This window comes from Macaca nemestrina, chromosome 9 (genome assembly GCF_043159975.1).
Source record: "Macaca nemestrina isolate mMacNem1 chromosome 9, mMacNem.hap1, whole genome shotgun sequence".
In the NCBI taxonomy this organism is placed as follows: domain Eukaryota; kingdom Metazoa; phylum Chordata; class Mammalia; order Primates; family Cercopithecidae; genus Macaca; species Macaca nemestrina.
In genome coordinates, this window is record NC_092133.1 from 40,839,718 (window position 1) to 40,853,285 (window position 13,568).

The 13,568-nt window shown below is 57.9% G+C and overlaps 1 protein-coding gene across 1 annotated transcript; it reads right to left on the reverse strand.

Annotated features, from left to right (window-relative positions):
- Positions 1-4,858: 4,858 nt before the first annotated feature.
- CYP26C1 (cytochrome P450 family 26 subfamily C member 1) lies at positions 4,859-13,413 on the reverse strand. Its single transcript, XM_011738711.2, has 6 exons — positions 12,888-13,413; positions 12,122-12,346; positions 11,362-11,637; positions 9,854-10,009; positions 7,615-7,944; positions 4,859-5,585 (listed from the first exon to the last, which is right to left on the reverse strand). Exons 1-6 carry the CDS (start codon positions 13,089-13,091, stop codon positions 5,208-5,210), a joined length of 1,569 nt encoding a protein of 522 aa, XP_011737013.2. The 5' UTR covers positions 13,092-13,413; the 3' UTR covers positions 4,859-5,207.
- Between the last annotated feature and the right edge of the window lie 155 nt (positions 13,414-13,568).

Genomic DNA, 13,568 nt, shown 5'->3' on the forward strand with positions numbered 1-13,568 from the left:
CGACCTCCCGCGCCACCTGCCGCCGCCGCCAGCGCTCCAAACCCCACGGCGCGGCCGCTTTATAGGCGGCCCAGGTTGCTGCCCACGTTACCTTGGTCAGACAATTAGTTCACCCAAAGTTCATCTTTAATTGCGGATTGGGCCCCTGGCTCCTCCCCCCGCGAGGCGCTGCCCAAAATCTTTAACCGTTTGTTCCGCGCCGAGGCAGAGGCGGCGCGGTGGCGGCTTCCCTCCGAGCGCGCCTCCTGGGGTGCGCGGCTAGAAGCTGCCAGCCTCCCCCATCCAAGGTGTGCCGAGCTCCGAGGCGGCGGTGGGGGAGGGCCAGGACTCCGAGGAGCCGGAATTCCAAGCTCTAGCCTTCCTGGCGGTCTCTTTGGAATCCCTCCCGCCGGGTCCCACCCTCTGCCCCGGCCCAAAGCAGCCTTCACTGGCTTTCCATTTCCAGGCGCCGCGTGGGCTCTCTTCCACCTGCCGAGGAAGCAAGGGGAAGTCCGTTCAGGAATCGTCCAGCTGCCTCCTCCCACGAGTGGGGAAACTGAGGTCCAAAAGAGATGCATAAAGCAGGCCTCCCGACTTTTCCGAAGGATCGAGCAGAAGAGCCCAGTGCCAGAGTCCAAGAGAGAGCCGCGGGGCATCCGGCGCAATAGGCAGATCTGGGATTCCCAGCTCCCCAACCCCCGCAAGGGGGCCAGCACTTGTGAAGTCTTGGGAGGTCCTACTTCAGTATACAAGAGGGCATCCAGGTCCCTCAGGTCCCCAGGTGCTACCCTGCACAAGTCTGATCCCCGACCCTGGGGCACTTCGTCTGGAGCTCGGCAGTCGGTGCCCGTCTTTGAGATACGAGCACAGCCCACCCATTCTGAAGGCCCTGCGGCTTGGCGCCCCAGCTGGACAGCAGGGAAGGGGGTCCTCAGCCCTGGCAGGATAAAGAGATGGTGTAAGAGGAAGGGGAGCCCAGGAGTCCTGGCTTCGAGTCCCGGCTCCATCTCTACTGCGCGTGACCTTGGGCAAGTCACCACACATCATTGTGCCTGTTTCCTCCTTCTTAACAGGGAGGCGATCATTCCCGATCTGTCTAAGCCTCAGGGTTGTGAGTTCCCAAAAGGGGGCTCCGGTTGCAACTACTCTTCCCAGCTCCGGGCACGGTAGGCTGCGTTACCTGTCCAGTACAACGGGCACTGGAGTCCTCCTCTCTCCCAAGTCCCACCCAGAGTAAAGCCACTGTAATCACCCAGGTGAGGGGGTGCTTGGCCCTAAACTCAGGCCTCTGCCGACCCCTAAGGGGGGGGGGAGCGGTGAAGGAATCTGTACTGGGAAGTCTTCTGTACTTTGCCTAACTACAATCAGCAGCTACTGTAGCCAATGCCCGGAGCTCAGACGCTGCGGGACGCGCACCTGCGCTCTCTTTTCTCCACCTGCCGGAGCTTCCCGGCTCGGGACCAGCCAGGGCCACACGCTACCTGGGTTTGGGCGCTGAACGCACCAGCGGCGCCGAAAATGAAACAGAATGACCTGTATTTGTTTAGAACCGAACACTGGCTCTGGCAGAAGCACGCCGCACGCCTTGGAAAGCGTCCCTTGGAGGTGGAAAACTCTGCTCCTTAGAGCTTAAATGCGTTGCCCTTCTCGCGGTGGTCCCCAAACCCGGAGGTATCAGGAAATACCTGCAGAGGTTGGAGGGACCCGCGCAATCCTAGCGACGCTCCAAGCCCGAGTCGCCGCCACAGGGCGTGTTTCCGGGGGTCAGCGTTTCCCCATAACCTGCCCAGTGTTTCAGAGGCTCTGGGCAGGGTTTCAGTCTCCGGCAAACGATTTGGTGGCTGTAAACACGGCGAGCCAACCTCTGGCCACTGCAGGAAGCCAGGCCAATCGAGCTGGAGGTAATTCTCAGAAATCCCGGGTCCGCCCCTTTCTGGACAGCGCCTCCGGCCGGGGTGCAAAGCCGGCGAACGGGGACGTGACCTGGGGCCCATTCCCAATCCTCGGGCCTGACCCGCCTGTGACCCCTGCAGGCCGGACCGTGACATCCGAGTGAACTCTGCGGGGCCACCTCGCCAAGTTCAGCGCACGCCGGGTCACAAGATGAGCGGGGCCTGCACGCTGGAAATTGCCGCAGGGAAAAAAACGTTTTAATCTATCTGCACATCGAGGCCAGCGGGGGCGTCCGGCAGGAAAGGATTAAATTTGGGAGTGAACGATCATTAAAGAACATCTTGAAGGGGGGCAGGGCGGGGGGGGTGTCAATAAATTACCAGCCCAATAGGAACTTTGATCTAGAAATCTTGCCAAGCTTTCGTGGGTGGTGGTGGGCGGGGAGGGGGGTGGGTTCACTGAAAAACAACTTGTTTCCAAGATGTTTACAAAACAGCCTCCCTATTGCTAAGAGGCGGGATGCGGAGTCGTTTTTTTGTTTTTTTGTTTTTTTTTGTTTTGCTGGTAGGGAGGGGTGAGGGTGCAGGGACTAGACTGGAGTCACAACAAAACAGTCCACCTCCAGTTTTCTCCTTTCAGCCCCCCTTCTCATTTTTGAACATGCATTCCTGTCTCAGGGTTCTATACCTGCTGCTCCCTCTGCATGCCACACCCCTCCCTCAGGCCTGGCTGGTTCCTTCCAAAGTTAAATGTCACCTCCTCCAAGGTTCCCCCCACCCATCCAGCCTAATTTAGCCCCAGACACTCTCTATCACAGGCCTGTTTTATTTCCATGACAGCGCTTATCACCACTGGACATATTCTTACCCTTTTGTTTGCTAGTTTATTTCTTGTCTGCCTCCCTCCAGAGCATATCAAGTGCAGGAGGGAAGGAACCTCCTCTGCTCCTTCCCCATAGAATCTGCAGCTACTAAAACAGGAGCTCCGATATCCCTTGAAATTACTGAGCATGATGTACCCATGGAAAATTAAAATTGGAGCCACCCCTACAGAGGCTTATAGTTATTCCAGACCCCAGTGCAGGTCAACCAGGCCTTCTTGGAACCAGCTCAACCGACCTGCTTCTGAGGGTCCCTACCCCATTCTTCTCTCCTCTCTCTAAATCACAACCAACCCTGAAGCCTGCATCCTTCTCATCCTCACCCAAACCCATGCTTCTCAGGCTAGGCTGTCCTCTGCATTTGCAAGAGCACTCTTAGGGCAGGCTCACATCCTGCCACCTTTGCTGCCCCTGGCGTCTACCGAGCTCAGGGCCTGGCGCCAGGCCCTTGACTGGCAATGGGTGATGAATTGCACTGTGTGGGGGTTATGGTGTCAGCCCAGGTCGGAAGGGCCCGCTGCACTCTGGAGCTACCAACCCTGTAAGTGCCTGCTGTGTCCCCCTTCCTTCTGGCCCTGGGATCCACCTTAAGCATGAGGTCAGGAGGGCACTGGCTTTCCTCTGGTTCACTAAGGGGTCAGCTCAGGCCTGGGCAGCTACTTCCCTGGCTCACCCCTTACGTCCAGCTGCCCCAGCCTGTTGGAAGCTGGGTGGCAGATTGAAGTGGGCTGTTGGAATGATGACATGGATGCTTTTGGCTTTGATTTAAACACTGGTTGGAACCTCTGTACTGGAACAATTGAGAGAGTCCTCAAGTCAAGCTAGGGCTTATCATGAAAAGGAGGCCAAACGGTTCAGCCCCACCTGATGGCCACAGGAACAGAGGTTGGGGCAGAAGAGTGAAGGGATAGGGGTGGAGGAGAGCACTGGCTGGGGAGTCCAGGAGCCTACTACTGGGCTTCTCAGGTGAGTCATTCACCTCAATTGCTCCTCAATTTCTCCTCTGTGATAGAGAGGATGGTGAAGCCGTAAAACCAGAAGTCCCTGAAATGGCAGGGAGGGGTGAGGGCGCAGGGACTAAACTGGAGTCACTGGAAAGGAGTGACTCCAGGGCGTGGTGGGTCACACCTGTAACCCCAGCACTTTGGGAAGGCAAGGCAGATGGATCGCTTAAGCCCAAGAGTTTGAGATCAGCCTGGATGACATGGTGAAACCCCATCTCTACTAAAAATAGAAAAAATTAGCTAGGCATTGTGGCACGTGCCTGTGGTCCCAGCTACTTGGGAGGCTGAGATGGGAGGATGGCTTGAGCACAAGAGGCAGAGGTGGCAGTGAGCTGGTTGTGCCACTACACTCCAGCCTGGGCCACAGAGGAAGACCCTGTCTCAAAAAAAATAAAAATAAAAATAAGGTCCCTGAAACCTGGAGACAATTCACAGCCCAGATTCTGGGGTTATATTCAGAGAGAAGTCAGGGTAGCCCAGGCCCCAGGCTGCCCAGCTCCCAGTCCCTCTCTGGGTATAGTGGGTCCTTCCCCGGCCTCCCCAACCCTGCACCCTAGTGCCTTCCCCGCAGGGAGGAGCTGCCCAGCTAAGCCCTAGCCTCCTCACTCAACCGCTCCCAAGACACTTTATTTCGTGGCCTTCCTATTTTTGGTACAAATATCTCAAGCCTCTCTAATTATGTCTCAACCTCCCATGAAAATAATCCAGCGGTGGAGACGTGTTGGTGTGCCTATTCTCCCCTGTATACATGAAAAGAGTAAATGCGTTCTTAAAGTAGGAATTTTTCCTTTTAAGAAGTTGCCAGCAGAATCCGGTGACCTTGAGCCCTTTCAAGCCCTGGAAGTGCCCACAGTTCCGAGTTTCCGCCGAGACCGGCAGAGTGGCCAAGGCGCACGAAGCCAGAGGCCAGCTGCCAGAGGGCCTTCCGTTGGGCGTCCTCTGCGTGTTTCTCTATGGCCCAAAGCCAGGCCAGGGTTGCGCCCACGGCGTCCCCGCTTCCTTACAAGGGTTGCAGGTCCCACTGCGCGCGTCGGGTCTCTCTGCAAGGTTTCGGAGTTGCAATATCCCCACTCCCCTGCCACCCCTACCCCGCCTTCCCCCATTCATGCACCCTCCCTGGATTGGCTCGGGATGGGGAAGCCAAGCAGCATCTCGTGAGGATCTATCTATTTCCTCCATTCCTGCTTGGCCCACGACCTTTTCTTTCCTCTGGGCGCGGAGCGCAGAAGGCATCTTCCCATGGGCTTAGATGCTTCTCTGGCGCTGCAGCAGTAGCTCGCGCTCCTCCTCCCTCGAGTCCGGCACACATCGGCGTTTGGCGAACATTTGTTGAACGACTGTTGCACGAGTGAACTAGTGGGCGCGCTACGCTACAATGGGGAGCCGCAGATGGTTGGCGCTGCGTGCGCGCCACAGCCACCGGCCAAAATGTGTCCTACAGCGCAAGCATGTCAGAGGCATAGCCCATCCCCCGCAACCAAAGGCGCGAGGGGGTGGAAAAAGAGCCGTAGCCCGTCCACTGGGTGCACGATGGGCACCGTCTGCAAGGCGGGGAAGGCGGGTGTGGCCAGCTCCCAGCGCGCGGTGCGCACCAGCTCCACAGCTAGCAGCTGGAGCACGGTTTGCGCCAGCTCCTGGCCGAGGCAGCTGCGCGCACCGCCGCCGAACGGGATGTAATGGAAACGGCTGGAGGCGCCCCGCGAATCTTCGCGCGCTGCGCCGAAGCGCTCTGGGTCGAAGCCTTCGGGAGGGCTGCGGTACACCGCAGCCGTCTCGTGCGTGTCCCGGATGCTATACATCACGCTCCAGCCCTTGGGGATCTGGTAGCCCTGCAGAGAGGCGAGGAGACCAGCCTGACCACGAGGCACCTGGAAACGGGGTGCCCTGAACTGACCCTCCACCCCGGTGCTTTCATCAGGCTTCCGAAAACCGGGAGGAACCCGCGATTAATCCGGAAACAAGGAGAAAGCTCTGTGTTCCAATCTCAACTCCTTCACTGGTGAAATGTATGACCTTGGGCTAGATGCGCAGCCACTCTGAGCTTCAGTTTCCTCATTGAAAAAAAATGAGGGGAAAAATGCCCACTTTGTTGGTGAAGATTCAAATTAAGGACTTGGCACATATGAGTATTCAGTAAACAGTAACTATTAGTTATGTTCCCGTTTGGTTTTGTCTTTTTTTCTTCTGACCTTAGATCAGAAGACCTAAATTCCAGTGCTACATCTACCAGTTGCTAGAGTGGGAGAAATGCACATGACAATTCCTCGAGGTCAGTTCTATGGTGGAGCTCTCCTTTGCATTGAACTGAAAACTTTCCGTCCTTCCCATCCATCAGCTGGACAATAATGTTCAGATTTGGTACCACACTTTAAGAAGGCGCACATGCGAATCAAATTGGCCCTCCCTAAAATGCTCAAAGGCAGCTTTCATGTTCCCTCTGCCCACCCCTAGCATTTTCAACCATTTGGCTTTTTGATATGTCTTTCAACCCCTTGACTACACTGCTGCCCTCATATCAAGTTCCAGGGTGAATACTTAAAAGTTTCTAACTGTGGAACAGAACATCTTGGAATCATCCCAGGAGCTCTCTCTCCTCTCTAGACATCAGTGTTCTCATCTGTGAACTGGAGGGTGGCTAAGACCCTTTCCTGTCCTCTGCTCACCTCCCTGATTCTGTGCTTCCCTAAGGTCTTGTAGGGCACTCCAGCGCCTGCAGAATGAAGCTTGCGTTCCAAGACTGATCCCACATCCAAGACACTTCTCAACATCCACCTTTGTCTGAGTCTGCTCTCTCTGTAATGGGCTCTCCCATTCTAAACTTTCACTGCTCCAGTTCAGACTCCAGCTCTCAAAATGTGTTGCTGTCGTCCAGCACTAGGGATCACTCTCTTCACACCACAAGTGGGCTGAGGCTGTCAGGCCTGGCCCCTTCCTCTCCCAGTGGAGCTCCTCCAGGGTAGAGTCCCAGTCCCTTTGATACCTCCTGAACCCTGGCACGCACTGTGCCACAAATGTTCACTGTGGAATGCCCATCTTTGCCTGGAGCCACCCAGTCACCAAGCATGGTGCTCAGGGGACTGCAGTGACAGCCTTTCAGGCACACACCCGCAGTTTGGCACAGCCAGAGCACCACTGCCTGAGGCCACCACCATACCCCCACAGCCCAGCCCCACCTGGATGGAGCATCAGAGCTGGAAAGACAGCTTCCTTGCAGAGAGTAAACTGAGGCCCAGAGTGAAGAGGGAACTGCCCAAGGTCATACAGAGATGGAGTCAGTTCTAGACCTTAACCTTGCTCAGCCCAAACCGGCCTGATCAGAGATGAAGTGTCTACCCGGTATTTTAATTCCTCCCTCCCCTGGAATCTGGCCCCAGCCAGAGCCCTGGACGGGTCGCAATGAGGGATTCCTTGCTCTTGCGAGGGAGCCAAAGGGGTGGAGTACAGGACATACTGAGGGGTTCTCTTTGTTCTCCATCCACACTCACTGGCTGGGAGGGGGTGCTGCACGGATAAAAGAGTGTTTTTATTCTAAAACTCGGCTCTCATTGACTTGACCGTTCCGGACCGCTGCCAAAAGCTGAAGGGTACGAGATCCCTAACCTTGCCGGCTCGCCAGACTTTGCGTCCCTCAGCCGGGGATCCGGGGACGTGAAACAAGGCTCAGCCCATTTTACAGGACCGAAGGCTGAGGCTCTGAGAGCAAAAGAGGAGACCTCGCCGTCCGAGTCCCTCCGCCCTCCTCCCACCTGGGCGCCGCGGCAGGCGGCAGGAGGTAGGAGGTAGGAGGCAGGAGGCAGGAGGCAGGAGGCAGGAGGCAGGAGGCAGGAGGCTGGCCATGGGCCGGCGCGGCGCACTTACGTCGAGCTCGAAGGTGCGCAGCGCGGTGCGGTAGCCCCCGGACACCGGCGGCAGGAGGCGCAGCACCTCCTTGACCACGCAGTCGACGTAGCGCAGACTGCCCAGCGCCGCGAGGCTGAGGTCGGGCTCGCAGCCGCAGTCGGGCGGGGGCCCCACGCAGCCCCCCGCGGCCCCAGGCGCGCAGCCGCACGCGCGTCCCAGCCCCTGCGCCACCAGCTCCTCCCGAATCTTAGCGATGGCGGCCGGGTGCTGCAGTAGCAGCAGGACGAGCGAGGTGCTGGCACTGGCCGTGGTGAAGAAGGCGGCGAAGAGGAGCTCCACAGCCGACTCCTGCAAGACAGCCCCGTGCGGCACTGAGTCTCCGGCGGTGCAGTCGCCCGGGGCGCTGACTCGACGGCCCCGTAGAGATGAAAAAGCACTCAAATTTACTATTGCGCAAAGCCAGGGGGCAGGGAAGTGCTATTACCGCCGCGACTGCGTGCACCGTTTTGAAGTCGATTAAATCCCAAGTCCGCCACTTGGGAAAGTCACCTATAGCAACAGGTAAAATTAGGATCTCTCCACGCACCTTGCGATGGTTCCCAGAGAGAACGCGGGAACTTACTCTGTGCACTCTTCTTAGTGCTTTAAGCATATTCTTTCATTCGGTTCTCACCTCCCCTCTGTGAGACACAATTGCTGCTCTTGTTTTATGGAGTTGAAAACGGAGGCTCCAGAGAAGTGCTCAAGGTCCCTACAGCTAGCACTCCCGGCAGGCGGGCTTAGGAGTCCAGAGCTCTTAACCACCTGGTGGTGCCACCGCCAACCCCAGCGGAACAGCCTGACAATGGTTGCAGTGCAACAAAGGCACCTGCAGCAGCAGTGCCAGCCTCGTACCAATGTCGGCATCATGGTTTCATCCTCTCCCTACCGGAATGGTCCCAGGGAGTCACTAAATGTTTTCCTGGTCTGCTCTGCCCAGGAAGGGCACGCAAGGGGCCTGGTGGCTTCATCCTCCAGGCTCCAATGCCCTGCCTCTGTCCTCTCAGGTCCCAGTGTCTTCCTTGCTGGAAGCACCCACCGTTTGTTTTATACACTGATTCCTGCTATCACAGGATGAACGTGTTCCTTCCCTTCCTGAACCTGGAGGACATGGGCTGTGTTTCACTCCACTGTATTCCCAGTCCCAGTGTGGAGTCCAGCACTGAATAGGTACATCATAATATTTGTGGAATGAATGACCTGGTTGCTCACTAACCCGCCCTGCCCCAGACAAGAGGGTAACTGGGATGGAGACTCCCTGCCTGGCCCCTGATGTCCAGCCCAGAATTGAAGATTCCTGGCTAGTGAGTCCCTTCCTGAGAACCTGGAGGGTGCTGTCACTCCTCCCCAGTCCTGTCTACTCCTTTCTACTCCACTCCCCTTAGCCCTGAACAGTCCCTGTCCACCTGGCTCCCCCAGGACTCATGAGCCCATTGCTCATGTTCTTATTAGTTCCATTCTCAGAAAAGAAGCTAAAGCTGAGGCCCACCCTTCAGGGATGTCTGGTAGAAAGTGGGAAACTGAGGCCCAAGAAAGGATGGGTGGGAGTTGCTTATGGAAGATTGAGGTCTCCCTATTTGTAACTTCCCCTCCCCCCAACTTCTCCACTCCTTTTTGAGTGCTCAAGCAAGTCCTGGGGCCATTCCAAAGCTTCCACCTCCCCTCCACTGTGTGTGCGATGTGTGTACAAGGGGAGGGGTCCTAATTCTCCAGGAGATCCACAGCATCGAGACAGACAGATAGAGGTGCCAGGTGCCAAGGCAGCTCATAGAAGGAGAGAGGTGATTTTGGAAGGAAGAAGGGAACTTTGAGGATGTGGAGTTTGATCCTGAGCCCCTTAAAGTTTGTAGAAAAAATTAATAATGAGGGCTTTGTAGGCAGGGGGACAGCAGAGGCAAAGGCATGGAGTGGCAGAGAAGGGCAGTGGGGGAAGGAATGGAGAGAGAGCCGTTTGTGGCCAGAAACCTGCAAAGATGGGCCTAGCATTCTTGCCTTCAAGTCTCCTACTGACCAGGGTGGCAGCTGGCTGAAGGCTGCACAGCTAGTGAGTGTGGCTGAGTCATTACTGGAACCCAGGTCTCCTCTTGCCCCTCATCTTGAGGACTGCCTGTGCCTCAAAGTGGGGCTACACAGGATGTGGCTCTGGGGATGCAGCATTGGTGTAGGGATCTGCTGGGGATGCAAAAGAGGGGAGAAGGAGCAGCCTCTCAGCACCCACCTTCAGCTCCTGCATGGAGGGCTCATGGCCCAGCTCCCTTGCACTGTGAATGATCAGCTCCAGGGCATCACCCGGCTCTGCAGCCTTGTCCTCATGAAGCTTCTCAGAAATGGCCCCCTCCAGGTGCTGATGCAGCTGGTCCCTTGCCCGGATGCCCTGAGAAGAAAGATGGGGCAGGAAGGCTAAGGGGGCCAGGCCTGGCCACTTACCGAGAAAACCTTCTCAGCACTGGCTCTGCCAACATCCTTGTGTTAACACCTCCCCAGCTTAGCTCCTGGCCTGGCATATGGCTGGGCTCAGTAAATGGTCAGGGATATATCCACTGTCCACAAACACCATTCTGTCTTGATTATCACAAGCCCCCTCTAAGCCACAGCAGAGTTACTATCATCCTGAGGAGAGGATGCTGAGGTTCAGAGAGGTCAAGCAATTACCCAGAGTCACACAGCTGTCCATGTCCATGCCTGGCACAGAGCCCAGTGCGGCTAGGGTCAGCCCATTGCCCTTTCTCTGCAGTAGGCTCAGGCTGGGGCACCTTGATGCACCCAGCAAAGCTCTGACTTAGAGGATACTATTGGATGTTGTAAGCATTAGCCTCTGTAAGGGCGTGGGCAAGAGGGGATGCCTCTCCGGAGTTCAGGGAATAGCCACAGCAAAAGCATCCCCGCCCCCACCACGGGAAAGCACTGTAATTCAGCACTTGAGTTCCATAGTCAGAGGAGATGGGGTTCAAGTTCTGTGTCTGCCCCTACTAACGGTGTGATCTTGGGAAGTCAATAAAATAAGTTTGGCCAATAAAATGAGAATAATAACACCTTGCAGGCTGCAAGGATTAGATCAGAAAATGTATCCACGGTGATCAGCATATAGCATGATCCTTTACACATATTATTTTTATGCAGGTGACTGAAAACCAGGGAATCAAACAGTGGGAAGTCCCAGAACAGGGGGACCAAAAGGCGGGTTGGGGCATCCTAGCTGCTCTCCGGGTCCTGCCCATTGTTCTGAAGTCTGGAGAAGCAGCGGTTCTCTGATCCAGAAACGTAGCGGATCCAGGGCCTGTGGAGCTGACGCCCACCCGCTTGGGTCGGGGATTGGCGCCGGGCTGGGCCAGGGCGCATCTGCAGCCCTCACGCTCTCCTCGGTTCCACAGCCATCTGGGCTTCCGAATAAGTGATGGAGGCCGGCCCCAGAGGCGCCGCTGTGGGAAGGAGTCGGACCCCAAACTCTGGCGGCTTGCGCTTGCTAAGGCTGGAGCGCGTAGCGGCAGGGGTCCCACGGAGGGCGTGTGGCCAGCCCCAGGTCACACCAGCGAACCAGCACAGAGGCCAGGCCCAGAGCCCACCGCCACGCCACCGCCACGACGCCTCCCACCCCCGGACCTCGCTGCCGTTCCCCAGCAGAGGTGACGGACGCGCGGGGTGCGCCGTGGGCGTCCCGTCTGGGTCTGGGAGGCCCGTCCGCGCCGCGGAGTCTCAGAAGAAGGTCTGGAGCCCGGGCAGCCGTACCTTGCGCAGGCCACTGAAGGGAACGTCCAGAGGCAGTGAGAAGAGGTTCTCCACGAGCTGCTCGAAGGTCCGGGCCAGCGTGGCGCACTGCGCCTCGTCCAGCCGCAACCCCAGCAGGATGCGTGCGGCCATGCGGAAGGTGAGCGCTTTAGCGGCGTCGTAGACTGAGACCGGCCCGCCAGCCGCGCACCAGGAGCGCACCTCATGCCGCAGCGCCCCCTGCAGGCGCGGCACGTAGCGCTCCAGCGCGGCGCGGCTGAACACGCGCGCCAGGACCTGTGGGAGCGCGCGTGATCAGCGCTGGCGGCGGTCGGGCCTCCTCTGCTTGGCGATTCCGGAGTAGCCAAGAGGCCAGTTCCGGTCCTTTCCCCCTCTTCTAAGAGGCCCAGACCTAAACTTGCTGGCTTTTGCTTTCGCCTTTCCCTCCAGTTCTGCTCTGATGCACACAGTCCCTCCCATCCATCCAGGCTCCCGCTGCCATCTCCTCTAAGAAGTCTTCCTGGCCCCTCTCTAGGTCTGAGTCTCCAGCGCTTCTGCTATAACAGCCACGGAAGATGGGAGATGAAAGAACCTTTTAGAGCAGTCCTAACTCTGTAAACAGAAGCTGAAGATAACGGACCCGTCCAAGGCCACCCGCTGGTTACCAGGGACCTTGGTCAGGTTCACAGTGAATCCAACACCGGGGCCCCGGCTTGGCCCATGGCAGATGCTGGGGACCGCGGATCCGACCTTTCTATGACCCATTCCCGTTTCCACTCACCTTGCGCCGCCGCCGGTGTGGCTCGCCGACCGCACCAAGCAGTGTGTGCGAGCCCAGCAGGATGTGCGCGCTCTGTGGCCACTGGCTGCGCACCAGGCGGTGCTCGCCCAGCAGGATGGTGCGCACGTTCTCCGCGCCGCTCACGCGGATCACTGGCCTGCCCAGCAGGTGCGTCTTGAACACTGTCCCATAGCGCTCTCGGCGGGAACTGTGGAAGCGCGAGCCCTGCGAGCGAGGCGGAGCGTGGAGAGCTGGAACTTCTGGGCCTGGGCCGGGGATCTGACCCAGACCTCCCAGCTGCCTTTTGATCACAACTCTGTCTCTGGCTGGCGCGTTTACAAAACAAGATCCCCAGTGGGCCTGGCAACTACACTATGGGAATGTACATGCTCCTGTTCCTATTGGTGAGATGAGGAAACAGACTCAGAATGAAGATGTGAGCGCCCAAGGGCTCACAGCTGAGACAAGCCTCAGGCTCCTTTTCTATGCTTACAGGACGTGCTCCTCAGACTCCTTCCTAAAACCCCTTCTGTTTACCCCCTGCATTGTGTCGGGGAGTTGCTCTGGGGAGAATTCCAATGACTTGAGGTCCCTTCGAGGGAACGGAGGAGCCAGGCAAAGGCGAGAGTTGTGCGCGCTTCCCGGGGTCGTGGGCGATGGGCAGGGACTGGCTACAAATCCCATGGGCATTGAGACTGAGGAGAGTCCAGTGGGAGCCAGAGGGAGAAGGGACCGTATTAGCGCTCGGGGTCGAAGGACTGCTCACCTGAACTAACCAGTGCAGCGTTTCGCCGAAGAAGGGCCAGCCCATGGAGCCCTTGGGCAGAGGCAGGGTGGAGGCCCGATCCCGGCTCAGCATCCAGCGGAGGGTCCAGAGGTGCTGGGCCAGGCTGAGCAGCAGGCCCGCGCACAGGACAGCAGTGCCTGCCGCCCCCAGCACTGACAGGCAGCTCAGCCCCCAAGGGAACATGATGAGCCCGCGGGGGCCAGGCCGCTCAGAGCGCAGGGACAGAAGGGGACGCAAGAACCCGGGCGCGAGCAGTGCGCAATGCTCACCTGTTCCGTCCGCAAAAGGCCTGGGGTTTGGGAGCCAAGTCCGAGATTTATAAGCTCCGCTGAGAACTCCGTTCTAAAAACAGACAGGCGGTGAAAGACGGTAGTGACCGTGCGCCCTTAGGGAACGTGACTTCCTCGAGGCCGGTGCACTCAGAACTTTCTCCTGGCTCCTGGGCCCAAATGCCAGTCCCTCTCGAAGGTGCCCGCTGCCTCGGGAACGCTTACTCCCCGCTCCGCGGGGCACCTCCCACCTTCCCCCCCCCCCCCCCCCCCCGGGCTCAGCACCCTTTGCATAGAAGCAGCGAAGGAGGGCGAAAGAAGAGCAACTCACCAGTGTTACCAACCTGGTCTGCAGACCCCCGCCCCACCTCTCCCTCCTCCAGTCGTTTAA

What these genes read in the sequence shown, in the direction of transcription:
- CYP26C1 (XM_011738711.2), bottom strand. Translation starts at nt 13,091, where the DNA reads ATGTTCCCTTGGGGGCTGAGCTGCCTGTCAGTGCTGGGGGCGGCAGGC. An exon ending in CACACCGGCGGCGGCGCAAG is followed by an intron (nt 11,638 to 12,121) that starts GTGAGTGGAAAC and finishes GCGCTCCCACAG; the next exon opens with GTCCTGGCGCGCGTGTTCAG. An exon ending in CCTTCAGTGGCCTGCGCAAG is followed by an intron (nt 10,010 to 11,361) that starts GTACGGCTGCCC and finishes CTTTCTTCTCAG; the next exon opens with GGCATCCGGGCAAGGGACCA.